At 36.2% G+C, this 17,635-nt stretch overlaps 1 protein-coding gene across 1 annotated transcript; it reads right to left on the reverse strand.

The window, feature by feature from the left end:
• Window positions 1–2,128: 2,128 nt before the first annotated feature.
• LOC144061724 (uncharacterized) lies at window positions 2,129–13,551 on the reverse strand. The gene is made up of 3 exons (XM_077582446.1): window positions 12,755–13,551; window positions 4,921–5,031; window positions 2,129–2,275 (listed from the first exon to the last, which is right to left on the reverse strand). Exons 1-3 carry the CDS (start codon window positions 13,040–13,042, stop codon window positions 2,129–2,131), a joined length of 546 nt encoding a protein of 181 aa, XP_077438572.1. The 5' UTR covers window positions 13,043–13,551.
• Between the last annotated feature and the right edge of the window lie 4,084 nt (window positions 13,552–17,635).

Raw genomic sequence — 17,635 nt, forward strand, 5'->3', positions numbered from 1 at the left:
CTATTCTAAAAGAACAAGAAAAAAAATCTACTCATGTTGCTCCAAAGACATAAGTATCACACTATTTTAAAAAATAGCTCACAAGTGATGGGACACTAACTTACTAATAATAATTCAAACAGAAGAAAAATGTTAATGTTTATTTATTTAATCTTAACATAATAAAAATATTTTTTATCCGTGGACTGTCAGGAATACAAGACAAAGACAAAATACTACTTTGCAATATTCTTCCATTACAATTGTGCAATATATTTATGTACAAAATATATATACACTTATATTTACATAGTTTTCAACACAGAATCTAGTTTTCTTTTCTGATTGGGAACAATAGGCACTTAGGTGCGTCCAGGTGGCAATACATAAGTCACTCAGGTCGAAAGGTCAGAGAAAAGTTGATTTTTAATTTTTTTTAAAGTGTCTTTTAAATTACAACTACAATAAATAAAGCAAAACTATACTATATATCGGTCATGTTTATGCTTTGTTTTGGAGTGTGGATGGTATGTGAGTATAGGTGACCTGCACTATGCCAACCATGCTAAGCTGCCCAGGCAGGAGGGGATTCAAGGTGAGGAATCAGATTGCATGCCCCCCCCCCCCCCTTTCTCTTTCTTTTCATTTCATTTCCGACCAGCCCCCCAGGTAAACTGTGTAAGCCAACTTCCTGTTAGTCAGGAATAACACCACACAAAGTGTCAACATGTTGACCATAGCCATTGTGGTGGTGAGACACAAAAGCAAATGAAATCCTGCGAGTCAGGTTTTTTTTTTTTTAGCACAGCAAATTTTGGAGGACTTTTAGTGTGTCAATATACTTTTTCCTCAACATTTTCTTGTCAATTATGTCCAGCTGCGTGGATTTGCGGTGTGACTTTAAAACTTCAATTGAAATTACACATATACAAGTGATAAAATATTCAACAATTCGATACTTAGACTTGAAAAGACTTTTTTTCGGCACAGGTTTTCCATAGAATACATAATACACTTCAGCTGAGCTCGCATCCAGCCAAAGTTTTATGTGTTCAATAAATCTGTATGAATGAATATACTTTTATTAGGGATGGGCGAATAACAATACCAGGTATCGGTATCAGGCAGATACCAGGCCACATTTTATTTAAAAAAACAAAAACAAAACTAAAACTAATACCGAAACTAACTAAAACTAAACTAAAATTAAGGATTTTTTGAATAAATAAAACTAATAAAAAAACTAAAAGAACCATCCTGACAAATAATTAAAACTAACTAAATTTGAAGAAAAAAAACAGTGATTGCATAACCATTACACTATTCATGAATATACTTTTATTAGGGATGGGCGAATACCAACACCAGGTATCGGTATCAGGCAGATACCAGGCCACATTTTATTTAAAAAAAAAAAAACTAAAACTAATACCGAAACTAATTTAAAACTAAACTAAAATGAAGCATTTTTAAATAACTAAAACTAATAAAAAACTAACAGAACCATCCTGACAAATAATTAAAACTAACTAAATTTGAAATAAATAAATAAATCTAAATCAAAATGAAATAAAAACTAACTAAAATGTTAGTCCAAAACAAAAATAACCCTGCCTGGATGTAACATTTTTATTTGGCTTGGGAAAAATAAATGTATTTTATTTATATTAAATTACTGCCTACACTTCAATCAAATTTGACACAATCCCGTTACACTACCTGTGGCAGAAGTTTGACATGTTTCCAGCAAGCATAAGGTTTCGTCTCATTTCCGCCACCAAATTGTCAGGTGTCAAAGGAAACGCCCTTGTTCTGCTGCAACACCCAGCACGACACAGACAAATTAAACAAATTCACAAACAGGGAATCAGGATACTCTAGTTTTTATGCTCTTGCATAACTGAACTGTCTATGAATATACACCCCTAAATTTACAGTTTGGATATGATCCAAATTGGGATTTTTCTTGTGAGCAAATTAGCACACCGCTATGTATTACAATATGTCTTGAGGAATATCAAATGTGTGGTATTGTAGCCACAACTGGCGTTTTTTTTTTTTTTTGCATGTGGCTACATTTATAGCCTTAGATGATGTTACCGGTTTTGATCATCTGTCACTGGAACTACTTCTTTACTTTACACTTGACTTATTCATTGAGGATCCCGTCTCCATCAAGGCACCGCAGTTCTGCCCTCTCAGTCACCAGGCAATGCCAAGAATTAAAAGTATGGCATTCATGTGGACAGAGTGTGCGCCTGGTGATGACTGGCAGGAGCCAGGTGGGCTGCACTTCCTACGATTCACAAGAATCAAAAGAACTCTTCGGCTTATTTATTAGTCTTTATTAGATTACTTTTCATTGGCTACTTTTAAAAAATCTTATTTGACAAAATATTTCCGACTAAATTATATGTGTGATGCATCTGTTCTGGACCTCAGTATGAAATAATGGACAAAAATAGATCTGATTAACTCAGTAGGGGTGCCAGGCGATTAAAATTTGTAATCATAATTAATTGCATGACTTCAATAGTTAACTGCAAATTTGTTCTAAATATACAATAAAATGTACAATAAAAATGTTTTCCCTAAATATTCATATTCTTGTTAGCATAAAAGTGGAAAAAATGATAAACTAATAGAAATATGGCTGCATCTTTTAGTCATTCATACAGTAATTTCATATTAATTCATAAAATTGAGTTAAAATGACAAAAAAACCGAGTGTGATATTGATTTGTGTTGAGGTCCTTTTTCTGCCACTAGATGGCATAATTGCATTTGTAAGACGTTGGCGACAGCTCAGTGCATTTTTCTTTTCATATTAAGAGCTAGCTAATCTTTAACATGAAGTAACTTGTGAAATACAACTTGACCCCAATCTCCACAAATATAGGCATTATCATTACATTTATCACTGCTAAATTTTAACGTGGGCGTGTCTGCTGCATTGCGACTGGAATTCCCCCCAGTACAGGTTTTCCAAGTAAGTGTCATTAATCGAAATAAATTAGTAAAGCAAAGAAAAAATTTACGCAGTCCTCATTTCAAACTGATGACACAAGATCAATATTGATAGACAACACAAAACTTTTTTTTTCAACCCCCCCACGCTTGCTTTTGTGTCTCAAGAAGCTGTAAAAGGGTGAAACCATCTGGTTGGCTCGGAGTTGAAAGACTGCCACACCTGCAGCGAGTGGAGACGCTCTTGTGAAGCTACAAACTGATTACTACATTAAGGGGCGTTCACGGGCCGACCCACGGACACTTAGCACCATGTTGGAACACTCACATCCTATTGACAAGACCAATTAGCGCTAATGTGTTGTGATGGGCACCTCCTGCTGTTCCCACAGCGCTCCGGGACTCGTACAGTCACACGCACATGTAAAGCTTTTAAAAACACATGAGTGGGAAATGACTGGAGCGATCATCGAATGTCATCGGTGACTCAGACTGTGCCAAAAAAAACTTCTTTTTTTTTTTTGACACACAAAGAATAAAGTAGAAAAATTGAACTTGATCATTTCTTTTCAAGTAAAGTCAATTCAGTTATTTGTCAAATGTAATTCTGGCACGCTATGGATTTTTCAGTATTTGTTGGTAATCACAATTATTTAACACTCACAAGCCTTAAAATGGGAATTCTGTGTGCCATATAAGGTGACTGCAGACAGTTGGTGTGTGTGCCCGCACACACATGCACATGCAGACACACACACACCTTTTATTGCTAATTACTTAATAACTACCGCCTGAACAAAACAGGTGGTTTTAGATAGAGGACGTTTCTCGACGTCTGCAACTCGCTGACAATGGATGCAAATTGTGAAGGGGGGGCGAGGGGTGAATCATGTCAATAGGTAGAGTGGGTCTAGTTTAAATCATTTCTTTAAATTATTTTTAATCTGTGTCTTTAAAAACTTTCCTTTTTAAGTTTTATTTTTTTATTATTATTCTCCTGCCCACGACCCATGTGAGGATAAATGGGTCGGAAAATGGATGGATGGATGGATGGATTTTTTTTTTTTATCCTGATTTTCAATGTATTTTATAAATGTAAAATGTGCTACAAATAAAATCTACTATTATTGTTATTATATATTTTTATTTTTATTTTTATTTTTATTTTTATTATTGTTATTATTATTATTATTATTATTATTATTATTATTATTATTATTATTATCACTTTACAATACAATAGAAGAAGAGTCAAATAATTACTAGTTATTTAGACATCAGTTTACAGTGTTTAAAAGGAAGAAGAAATCAGCGCTAACAATTTGCTTAAACAAGGCTTTATCTTTGTGGAATGATTTGCAAAAGCTTTGAAGGAGATTGTGAGCACATTCAACATTTCGGTGTCGAATTGAACAGTCCATCACATCACATGACAACAGACCACGAGCTGTGAGAAATTGTGCTTCGAACACTTCTACAGCAAATGGGATGTTTTCTTGAAGCTTAAGAATAGTAAATATTTATAAATATTTTTGCAAAATACCCAAAAGACCAAGCGATTGATTCAGAGGTATTTATATTCTATATTTGTTTGTATTACACCAGTATGCCTGTGCCTGTGTGAAATTGGATCATTTGTTGTTCAAACGGTAAAAAAATAAATAAATGTTGTTTCCTAATTTTACGTGGTTGTTATCATAAAACAAGAATAAAAAAATGGAAATAAACCATTAGAAGAGTTACCCATATCCATTGTCTAATCAAATAATTAAATGCCTTTCATGATATGTAAATGCACTCAATTTGACTGACTGGACAACGAGGTCCAACCTATGTCAATTGTGATAGACTCCAATGGTCCTACACTGGTTGTGATGTACAGAAAACAGAGTACTTGAACACTCCCCAACCACCCTCAAGAACAAAGTACCAGGAGTGTTTATCAAAAAGTACGCATCTCACGTAAATGTTTACTTTCAGTTTCTTCAGACAAAGCCAGAGAATGGGAAACATACCTGGGGGACACAAGCAGCTGTAAGGAGCCTCCCTCACTTCTCGTGTCTTTGGTAACCGTGCTGCAAGTTTCTGCATGCAGGAAAAAAAGAGAAAGAATTAATTCATCTAAATAGCTCAAGCAACAACAAACAACATGGCAAGACTTTTATAGCGAAATCTGTGTATGTAGCGATCCGGACGTCACGTGACTAATGGCTACGAAATGCCATTGAAGTTGCAAGTCTTGCAGTGTTATTTAGGTATTGTAGCAACTTAGCAGTTGCTAATTGGGCCACGGCCGCCGTAAAAAGTCTTCTTTATGGTGTTGGTATGGTGTAATATCTATTAAACCGTAGCAGCACAAATGAACGAAACAGATTACTTCTCCTACAGTTTGTGTGTGCTAACAGTTAGCATCTGCTGATTTAGCCACCATGTACAAAGTGCTCCATTTTGCGTGTGCTAACAGTTAGCATCTGGTGATTCAGCCACCATGTACAAAGTGCTCCATTTTGCGTGTGCTAACAGTTAGCATCTGCTGATTCAGCCACCATGTACAAAGTGCTCCATTTTGCGTGTGCTAACAGTTAGCATCTGCTGATTCAGCCACCACCATGTACAACATGCTCCATTTTGCGTGTGCTAACAGTTAGCATCTGCTGATTCAGCCACCATGTACAACATGCTCCATTTTGCGTGTGCTAACAGTTAGCATCTGCTCATTCAGCCACCATGTACAACGTGCTCCATTTTGCGTGTGCTAACAGTTAGCATCTGCTCATTCAGCCACCATGTACAAAGTGCTCCATTTTGCGTGTGCTAACAGTTAGCATCTGCTGATTCAGCCACCATGTACAACGTGCTCCATTTTGCGTGTGCTAACAGTTAGCATCTGCTGATTCAGCCACCATGTACAACGTGCTTCATTTTGCGTGTGCTAACAGTTAGCATCTGCTCATTCAGCCACCGTGTACAAAGTGCTCCATTAGCTACACATTGATTCCTCTTTTGGTAACCTGGAGAATGCTTGATCCTTTTTTTTGCCTTTTCTCTTTGTGGCAGCTGGTTCACAACAACTGTCAATCATTGTTAAAGCGTGCCGTTTGTTTTTTCACTCAAAGTGGCAGACGCGTTTTCTATGCTGCCAAAATGGCTACGCTAACGTCCATTTTGGGACGCGGATTTCTATTGCAAACTGCGTTCAATTTAAAATAAAATAAAAAACTCTCTAAACATAACCTGCTCTTATCTGTAAGTCCTTTCAGTGTACTGATAGTTGACCTCATTAGATCCGCAAATGTCTGCCTTTGATTTGACCCTCAGCAGAATACAAAACCATGCGAGTACTCCAAAGCATAAGCAGTCAGTCTCACTGGCAGCGGTTACAAGCAGAGGAATGCCAGCACGGACTGTTTAGAGGCTGGCGACAGGTGCGCGAGGGGATGCAATGGACGTGCTGTCATTCCGAGCACTCCTGGTCCTCTGGGCACTGCCTGTTACGGTACATCCGTGCCTGTTATCTCAGTCTGTGGCACGATGGTCTGGTCGACACAAAATCCCGAGACTTTCAAAGGCTTCTGTCCTGACTAAAACCAAAATGCACCTGGCAACTATATAAACAAAATGGCTTGAGTAAAGGCTGCTAATACGTTCAACTCACATTCATGCGGATGAAAACTTACTGTGAGGTTTCAAATGTTGTTGAAGGTAATGGAATGTTGAAGGGGTTTGCAGATGTAAAAAAAAAAACACACACACACAAAAAACAGCTGAAGCATGCAGCAACAAGACACCACACGATTTTTGTGGACTTTCTTGAATATTACAAAGCTAAATTATGATTTGTTTATTTAAAAAACAAACAAACAAACAAAAAGCATTTTTTCTTTCTTTCTGTCTGGTGAACTCCGGGTGGGCTTGGGGCTTTTGTGGTACCGCCCTTCAAAATAGTATAAGAATGTTGTAAGTCCTCTAAAATCTTCGCACTAGTGAGAGGCTGCCGCCATTGTCTGGGAACTCACTTGTGCCCGGAATATTCTGTAGAAATAAAAGCTTCGAAGTGACTGTTCATCGATCTCCAGCCTGCATTCGGATAACTAACATTCTCACTACCCGAAAGAAAACGAACACGAGGAGAAAAGATCTTTTCTTCAACACTAGCTAAAGCCAAACTGGCAGTTTTTACTTTCTGGACCTGGATTTGACACCTTGAATTAAAACCCATTAAGACTACTCCTTTTAGCACTGTATTAGCAATTTATGCATTAATGCAAGGTTTTTGTATTCATCATGAGAGCAATCATGTCACATTAATTAAAACCCGTGGGCAGTATTTTATTTTGAAATGGCTTGGTCAGAACCAACAAAAAGCCAAAAAATGGTCACAATAACGCCTAGGGGTTAACTTTTTTTTTTTTTTTTTTTTGCTTGTCCATGGCGCTTTAAATCTTTTATAATAACTACAACTGTAAGCATGTCTGCTTAGTCTCAAGCCCCAAAGTCATTGTGTGATGAAAGTAGTGACCCCTATTATGTAGCGTATTTGTGAACCCGTATGCGCGTTTTGATGTGTTTGTGTTGGTTTCTGTGTGTGCGTATGTAGCAACTAACTGTGGCCTGATGAAGTGCAGAGGTTTGGAGCACTTTTTACCTGAGTGTACTGTTAGCAATGGGCTTTCTGATTAGCATGTGTCATGTTTACTCCTAAGCAGGCACACGCACACACATGCACACAAAGTATTTGTGTTTGTGAGGTCTACGTAAAGCGGAGTTGTCATACATGTGTTCAAGCTTCTCAGTATAGTGGGTGACGGTTCCGCGGGGAGCTGTGTGGTTAAATCTGCGCGGTGGAAAACGATATTTTTCACTTTTCTTCACCTCAAATGTGGCGCGGCGCTCCCAGCCTGCATCTGCACTCACTATGTGCAACGAGCACTTCTTGATTGTAAATGTTATAGGGGCCATGCGACAGAGTCAGGAGAAGGTCAGGAGGTCAGGGAGTTTTTTTTTTTTGTGGTGATAGTGAGTATATGGCTATTATTGGGGAGAATTGCAAATACATCATTGGTCAGACGTAAACTCAATAATACATTCATAAATAAATACAATACGCTGCCTCGGTGTGGTTAGGAATCTCGCATAAAACATTTATCTGTCCACGCAAAAAGTATTTATAAGCCTATAGAGGGACAATTTGTTTTTGTTTTTTTTGCCCTAATCTGTCAAATGCCTGCTGGAAAGATGAAGGGAAATTTCACCATTTTTAAGCATGACAATGAACCACGTACTGCGGTATACAACTCAATAAAAAAAAAATATGGCTTTACCAAAAGTTATTTTCTCTCAAGGTTTTGGAATGACCCAGACCTTAATACTTACTATCCACTCTTAAACAACAATCTTAAAGGAGAAGTAAACCCAAAATGTAAAAAAATTCTGTTACACAGTGAATTTGGTAGAGTACATTTCACTTAAAAAAATTTTTTTTTAAAAAAGGGTAAATTTGGTCTCATTCTAAACAGAGTAATATTTATACTTGGAAGAGAGTAAAACATTTTGTGTACGAGATTATGTTTTTGGTCTCCTTTTGGATATAGCAAACAGTAAGAGTGGCATAGCGCAGGTGGTAAAATGGCCGTCTCCCTTGTGAGTTCGTTTCTCAACCATTGTGGAACTTTTTTTTTAAATAAGGTAATAATTGTACAAAAAAAATTCCTGAGTGAAAAAAACTTTATTCGTTTTTTTGTCATGCAATCCTTTCGTACACAGTAAAAATACTTTGAGTAAAATTTAATCTGAATATTTTACTAAAACGGAGAGGATCATAAGGGTCATAAACATTTACTCTCTTCCAAGTGTCAAATTCACTCTGTTTAGAGTAGAACCAAATAGACTCTTTTTTTAGGGTAAAATGTACCGTACAGAATTTACTGTGTATATTTTAAATGTATGATCCTCTTCATCGGCTGCAGTTTGCAGCATGCATTATATATAAAAAGGTTGAACTCAGACAGATTTTTTCCCGTTGAAATCTTGTGTTGCATCAGGCTATGGAACAACAGCTGCGTGCTGCAACGTCTGGCAAAACAACTTGACCTGCATCTGGCAATGGAAATTGAACATTGGTCTAAGTCCAGTCCTCTGGCCCAAACAGCCACCTTTCCAAGATGGAATCTTCCTTACACACTACCTCCATTTGAGTTGTAATTATGATTTACAATTTATGCAGCCATTCATTATGGGGAGTACATTCTGAAATAACTGAATTGAGACAGACATAACTTGGCTATGAAACGAATTCATACTGTTGTCATTATTCCGATGAAAGGTCCAAACTGAGTTCCTCTGTACTCACGTGTACAAAAATTTTGGACAACCTTGAACTGTGTCGAAAATACACCGATCGCAAATGATTTCAAAACAAAAAAAGACTTTCCTGTTTGGGTGAAAGTAACAATCTCTCTTTGAAAGGCTACATCTGGTTGTGCCCCATTAATAATGACTATGTATACGCACAGAGATAAACAAAAAAGGCCTGCTGCTTAGCCTTGGGCATGTCTGCAGATGAAGGAGATCCTCATCACTGTGGGCCTCATGGTCAGCCTGACTAACAGATCTCCAGAGCTCAAAAAGTGTAACATTCAACTATTCGTTACCTCTTTTTTTTTTTTTACACAGCACAGATAGCTGAAATAAAGAAAAGGTATGTCTTGAAAAATATTGGCAAAAAAATAATACCCATCCATCCATTTTCTATAATGCTATAGAAATGGATTGGCAAACGTATAACTTACTTAAATTCACCAGTGACACAATTAAAGGAAGTTAGCAAAAATGGTTGCACTAGAGGCCATCTGATGGAACAGCAACAAGCACTTATGTTGTTGTATCAATCTTGTCATCTTCTTTTAGCCCCCTGCTGGGAGAGAGGGCTATTAAATTGCATTTATTAGGAATGCAATTAATGAAAAATTTATATATATATATATATATATATATATTTTTTTTTTTTACGGTATTACGGAAGAGGAGTAGGGCCAGTGAAGAGGGGAAAAAATGGTTGGCAGGATTCTGACTTTATTCTCAGAATTCTGACTTTAAAGTCAAAATTCTGACTTTGATCAAAGAATTCTGACTTTAAAGTGAGAATTCTGACTTTAATCTCAGAATTCTGACTCTGACTTTGAAGTCAGAATTCTAACTTTATTCTCTCACTTTGTTCTCGGGATTCTGATTTTAAAGTTATAATTCTGACTTTAATCTCAGAATTCTCACTTTATCACTTTAATCTCAGAATTCTGACTGTAAATAAAGTGAGAGCTCTGAGATTAAAGTCAGGATTATCACTTTAAAATCAGAATTCTCACTTTATCACTTTAATCTCAGAATTCTGACCGTAAAGTGAGAATTCTGACTTTAATCTCTCTTTAAAGTGAGAATTCTGACTTTAATCTCAGAATTCTGATTTTGGCTTTGAAGTCAGAATTCTCACTTTATTCTCTCACTTTATTCTCGGAATTCTGATTTTAAAGTGAAAATTCTGATTTTAATCTCAGAATTCTCACTTTATCACTTTAATCTCAGAATTCTGACTGTAAATAAAGTGAGAGCTCTGAGATTAAAGTCAGGATTATCACTTTAAAATCTGAATTCTCACTTTATCACTTTAATCTCAGAATCCTGACCGTAAAGTGAGAATTCTGACTTTAATCTCTCTTTAAAGTGAGAATTCTGACTTTAATCTCAGAATTCTGACTTTGACTTTGAAGTCAGAATTCTAACTTTATTCTCTCACTTTGTTCTTGGGATTCTGATTTTAAAGTTATAATTCTGACTTTAATCTCAGAATTCTCACTTTATCACTTTAATCTCAGAATTCTGACTGTAAATAAAGTGAGAGCTCTGAGATTAAAGTCAGGATTATCACTTTAAAATATGAATTCTCACTTTATCACTTTAATCTCAGAATTTTGACCGTAAAGTGAGAATTCTGACTTTAATCTCTCTTTAAAGTGAGAATTCTGACTTTAATCTCAGAATTCTGACTTTGGCTTTGAAGTCAGAATTCTCACTTTATTCTCTCACTTTATTCTCAGAATTCTGATTTTAAAGTGAAAATTCTGACTTTAATCTCAGAATTCTGACTCTGACTTTGAAGTCAGAATTCTAACTTTATTCTCTCACTTTGTTCTCAGGATTCTGATTTTAAAGTTATAATTCTGACTTTAATCTCAGAATTCTCACTTTATCACTTTAATCTCAGAATTCTCACTGTAAATAAAGTGAGAGCTCTGAGATTAAAGTCAGGATTATCACTTTAAAATCAGAATTCTCACTTTATCACTTTAATCTCAGAATTCTGACCGTAAAGTGAGAATTCTGACTTTAAACTCTCTTTAAAGTCAGAATTCTGACTTTAATCTCAGAATTCTGACTTTGACTTTGAAGTCAGAATTCTCACTTTATTCGCGGAATTCTGATTTTAAAGTGATAATTCTGACTTTAATCTCAGAATTCTCACTTTAACACTTTAATCTCAGAATTCTGACCGTGAAGTGAGAATTCTGACTTAAATCTTTCTTTAAAGTCAGAATTCTGACTTTGTGACGTAGAGCTATAAATCGTGGGGGGGAGTCAGAAAGTCCGAATTCTGAGATTAAAGTCAGAATTCTCACTTTAAAGTCAGAATTCTGAGAATAAAGTCAGAATCCTGCCTACCTTTTTTTCCCTCCTCACTGGCCCTAATCCTCTTCCGTAGTTTTTAAATATACTATAGGAAAGTAACAAGAAATTAATGTTTGTGTGTGAAATTCCATTTTGTAATTATATTTTTCATTTACTTGGCATGCGTCTTTATATTAATGCAATTGAAAATCTTTAGTCAGCAACCTCTTTCGTGTTTGGGCTCTTTGCTCACCGAGGGAGCAAATGGCTGTTTCTGAGAAAGCAGTGGGGTGAAGTGGGGGGGATGATAAAGGTTGTTTGGCCAAAGAAAACAGAGGTAGAGAAAACAGGCCTTTAGAAGACTTCAATCACTCTGCAAAAGCTTGTTAGTGTAGCTGTGGAAGTGGTCAATAAAAGGGTAGCAGAGGGCGTCTTGAGGAGCAACAGATGTGAAAGGCCGGGAAGAGCACCTTGTGTTAAACAAATGCATACCAGTTTCCATATAGAACTTGCTTGGGGACACTCAAATGTATAAATCAGCCACTTAATTCATTTGGACAGTCTCCTGAATTGGGTTAAAGGTCGTTTGGTCTTTTAAAATTTTAAATATTAGATTGTGTTAGTAATCACTCAATCAATTCTAATTAGCAATCTCCATCAGTCCCAAAAAATGTGTACTAAAGATTTTTTTTCTCCCCCAGAATTAACACCCGTACAAAACTTTTGTTTACATGAATTCATAAAAGTGCCATGAGTTGAGTTGCAATAAACATTTCCTCCAAAATTAATTATGCTACTAATACTAATTGTGTCATTTTTTACTTGCCGAATAATTAATCATCGCTTTTTCTTATTAAACACTATAAATAACGTAGTGAAAAATTAGATGACAGTTGAAATGCTTTATGAAGCTACACTTGTATAACTAATTAATTGCTACCTTAATATCATTTTATTCAGGACTCGACTCCAAATTCTTTTATATGAGAACAGTAAATAAATAATTATTGAAATCCCATATTTTGACATAAATTACAAATAAATTAGGTTCTAATGCAAGCAATATTTTTTATGAGATGAAATGCAAATTTTAAGGGTAGGCCTACAGACATTCCTCTTAGTACAAACAGGGCATAGAAGAAGCACTCACCTTGTCCAGGATTTGGTCCAGTCTGTCCAAAATAACGGGCTCCACCTGCTCCAGAGACAACATCCAGGCAGAGAAGTGCTGCTGCTCAAGACTTACTATCCTCGATTGCAACGCCGTCGTCCGCACAAAAACTCCAATGCATATTCCAACACTTAGCAGAGACAATGCAATGCAAACGGTTACGGAAGAAAATTGTCTCCAGTTGTCCCACTTGAGCTTTTCGGAATTGTTCTTCTGGAGCTTTTGGCTCGTTCCCCCAGCGACAGTCCACTTCTGCTCCGCTTCCATTGTAGAGCAAAAAAAATAATGTTTTTTTATCCACTTGAAAGTCAATCAACTCATCAGGATGACGAGAACCAGTTGGAAAATCTTGAAGGTTAACAAAAAAAATGTCAACCTGTTGCTTCCAATCAATGTTCTAATTGAGTTTGCTGCCAAGTGACCTCACGTGAGCAACTATATCAAACTTGGAAACAAATACATTTTGTGGCCCCCCCATCGGTCAGAGATGTTCCTGGTGATGTTGACGCATAGATGTGCCGGGTTGTCATCTCAGTTCCACTGGCGTCGCATAATTAGGTTGCTCCTCTTCTAAAGTGTGTGCCGCAGGTCTGCCGCCAGTGCGCCTTACTGAAACTTGAACCCGCGTCTCTCTCCTCTCTCCCTCAGATGCCGCGGCCCATTTTGCACACTGACTGCAATGCTCCTCCTCCATGGCTGGCTTTAGGTTAAAAGCCAGGGCGGGATTCGTGGCAATGCTGGAGCCCCCTTTGATGTGCGCACTTGGCCAGGGGTATTTTTAGGCTAGGGGACGCAAAACCAGCAACTGCTGTTATGGTAATGGTCTGCTGACTGTACTGCTGTCATCCAACCAAGTTAACGTGCAAAGTGTTTTAACCAATTTTAACCAATTAAAATCATAATTTGACACTAATTAACGCCTTGAGATACGTTTAATTTGTTTCTCAAATCATCTTCCCCTATCGAAACGAATGGAGTTGCCATTAATCCGTTTTAGCTTCCCCTCAAACAACCACAAAACATTTTAATAAGAACAAAATAGCACCTTATAATATTGCACGTCATAAAAACAACAGCGCAATAACTGACTGTACTGCTGTCATCAAACCAAGTTAACGTGCAAAGTGTCCAGCTTCTCGAGTATAGTGGTGTGATGATGGCTAACACTCAATATGTTTGAATTTTAACCAATTAAAATCATCTTTTGACACTAATTAACGCCTTGAGATATGTTTCATTTGTTCCATGCCCAAATGCATGTTTATCAAATCATCTTCCCCTATCGAAACGAATGGAGATGCCATTAATCCGTTTTAGCTTCCCCCTCAAACAACCACAAAACATTTTAATAAGAAAAAAATAGCACTTTATAATATTGCACTTCATAAAAAACACAATAACTTTTTTTTTTTTCTTCTTGGCATGTCATCATCATTGCTCTCTCTTTTATTTTTTTATTTTATTTTTTAGTTTGTATGTGGGTGAGTGTGTGTAAGTGCGTGTGTGCGTGCGTGTGAGTGTGCAATAACTTAATTAAATAGAATGTCAAGGATCAAACAGTTCAAGCCAATTCATTGTGCTGTTTCTTCCGGCGTGCCTGCCTTGGCCACTGGGAGGCAGAATGATACTGTACAGTCATGCAGACGCAAACAAAGAAGAATATATTGTCGCTGCTATGTGAAAAACACTCATGAACACTTCTTCATTTACCCCTCTTTTTTTTTTATGTTTTTAGGATGTCTGCATTCAGTCTCATTCCAAAAACATAAAAAGGTAATAAAAAAAAAAGACATTTAAAAAAAAGACCCCCCAAAAAATGGACATATCATATGTGTTTTCTTTTGGAAAGTCTGCTTAGCCTAATGCTAACATACAGCACAAAATAACTTAGCATCATAGTGTCCGTTTTAGAAGCAATGGATATTTGAACTCAGATGGTGGAGCAACATAGTGAGATGGATGGTATAATAATAGTCCCAGGCATATATTCTTTATCCTCCAGACCGCAAAATATGACTAATATTTCAGCATCTTACAAAGTCACCATGAGTAGTCCTATTAGTAGAATACTGTCGCTGCTATGTGAAAAACACATATGATATGTCCATTTTTTGGGGGGTCTTTTTTTTTAATTTCATTTTATTTCATGTGTAATTCTTTTTTTTTTTTATGTTTAATTTGACAATAAACTTCAAAAAGTCAGGGATCTTTGTACTTATTTGGGCATTGGTGGAGCATGCATGATGAAATCTTTAACATTAGCATTTTAAACTCCACAATGCGCCTAATATATATATATATATATATATATATATATATATATATATATATATATATATATATATATATATATATATATATATATATATATATATTTTTTTTTTTTTTACCAGGCCCGAGTGTGCAAGGATTGGTGAGTTTTAGGTCCTCAAAAATGTGATTCATTTCGGAGAAGAATCATTTTTTTCCAACAAAATCAACATATGGGTTTACTTCTGGCAAACTCACTGCACTTTAGAAAATTAGCATATTTTAGAGTCACTCGTATTAAGGTGCACCTCATGTAAACTCTCATCGTCAGCTTCTCATATGGCCTTCAGGAGAATTCATAGTATAAATAGCTAATAAAAATCTCATCTTTACACTGTAATTTGAAGTGGATCATGGGATGTCCCTTCAGTGTCAGCCACATCTTAGGATACCATGTGGCTGCAAAGGCTTATGACGGAAGCTTGCTGGTCCAAAATCACTTGGCGTAATGACGACATGTGCTGCGAACCCTTCTAATTACAGTGTGGGCTCAAGTCAGGGCAGCTGGCTTTGTGATTCTCCAAACGATGAACTCTTTGAAAATGATCCGCAAAATTGAAGTTACATTTATTGCAATCATGGAATCATTTCAATTTTGATCTGACATCTGCTCTCATAACATCTGCAATTGAAATAGGGTCAATTATTTTATCATTTGTTTTCACGCTTGTGTGTCCAGGTGTGTGTCACTTCTTTCTTGTTAGTATCAACTGGGAACACTGTATTTTTTACGTTTTTTATTTTTATTTTTTAAATACTTCCTTTTAAAAACTTCATAATTCCTAAATACTATCAAAAATGTTTGATTTTTTTTTTTTTTTTTAGGATTTCAATGTTTTAAAGGCATAGTGTGTGATAATGTGTGCCATCTAGTGGTAGACTAATAATTCATTCATAAAAAAAAAAAAACACTATTGATTTCAATAATATGCACAAAAAAAAAAAAAAGTCCTATCACGGATCACCTGTTTTCCGGTTTGGTGAGCCATGATTGGTCGTTACCGGTTTCCTCAGCACAGGTGATGTCATCTTCAGATGTCAGCAAGTGGGATTTTTTTTTTTTTTGAAAGGTATTAATTGTTCATGAAAAATAATGAAGTTATCACATTCATTCTGAACAAAATGTTAACATTTTACTGCTGAAAATGAAAGACTGAAAAAAAGACGTTTTGAGACGAGATTTAAATGTTTATGATTTCCGAGTACAGGGCTTGCCACGGCACTGTATCCCAAATCGAAAATCCTCTTGAACCTTTTTTTGTTTTTGGCTGTCCACCCGTACCCACCTGTCTCTCGTTTGCTCTGGTGTCCCCCAGGGGTCTGTCTTGGACCCCCTCCTCTTTAACATCTACATCCAAACTTTTGGCAATATTTTCCTTAAATTTAATTTACACTTCCACTGTTATGCGAATGACACCCAGCTTGACCTACAACTACTTCAACTAGGACATTTCTATAATATATCAGCAAATGAACCAACTATTCCACAGCCATCTATGTTATATCTGGGCTTTAATTCGCATTAGCAAAAACACATGTGCTGAAGGATTCAAGGACTTGCGGAACACAGGGCACCTTTTATGAAACCTTAAATAATGTTCCAGCTTTTGCTCTCTTACCACAGTATCAAGCTGATGTGGCTCTTGAATATCCAAATTACAACCTCTCCTTCTCTGCTGTGTTATTATAGTTATATATTAAAGTAGGGCAGTCAGAAGGTAGAGTTGGTAAAGGAGGAAAGACACACCGCATGAACTCAAATTAGTTAATAAACATCCTAACCCGTGGGCAGTATTTTATTTTGAAATGGCTTGGTCAGAACCAACAAAAAGCCAAAAAATGGTCACAATAACGCCTAGGGGTTGTTAATATTTTGGTGAAGAAAAACCAACACCTGACTGATCCTGGTAATTAATTTTTCTGTCTCGGTTCTTTTTATGACGACATTAACAGACCCACAAGATGAATTTTCTCAGGCTTACTGATATTAAATCACTGATATTCTCTCCCATCTTTTTTTTTGGTTGAATCACAGCAATGTGCCTGTATTTCTCAATTATTTATAAGACAATATTGGGACTACTGCTGTCACATATTTGTGCCGTAATTACTCGGAAAATGCTGAATTGGCCACAAGATTATTTGTTGCATATGCTTGTACGGGGTTTGAGTTTTTGTTTACGCTGTGCCTTATGGATGGAATATGCTCAAAAAGACTGAAACTCGACTGATTTCATGTTTTTAAACACTTTTAACCCTGGAGAACCCACCGGGTCAAATTTGGCCCCTATAAATTCTGCTACTGAAATAACAAAGACCTTTTTTTTTTCCAGCAGTGATTTTGTCCCTGTGTTCTTGTTTCCATTGGCCAAAGTGTGTTTGTACATTCAAAATCCAGTTCTAAAATGCAACAAATAAAACAAAAATATTATATTATATATTATACATTATATTGTTCAATGTAGCTGTGTATTTGATTGATTATTTTCTTAAATTCTAAATAGTTTACTGACAGTTTTTGTTATTCAGATTTTTCGAAATGATACCCCT

The sequence above is a fragment of the Vanacampus margaritifer genome, chromosome 12 (genome assembly GCF_051991255.1).
Source record: "Vanacampus margaritifer isolate UIUO_Vmar chromosome 12, RoL_Vmar_1.0, whole genome shotgun sequence".
NCBI lineage: Eukaryota > Metazoa > Chordata > Actinopteri > Syngnathiformes > Syngnathidae > Vanacampus > Vanacampus margaritifer.

Coding starts and splice junctions, on each gene's coding strand:
- LOC144061724 (XM_077582446.1), bottom strand. CDS start 13,042: ATGGAAGCGGAGCAGAAGTGGACTGTCGCTGGGGGAACGAGCCAAAAG. Junction 5,032..12,754: donor TGGACCAAATCCTGGACAAG/GTGAGTGCTTCT, acceptor TCCTGCATGCAG/AAACTTGCAGCACGGTTACC. Junction 2,276..4,920: donor TTTGTCTGAAGAAACTGAAA/GTAAACATTTAC, acceptor TGTGAATCGTAG/GAAGTGCAGCCCACCTGGCT.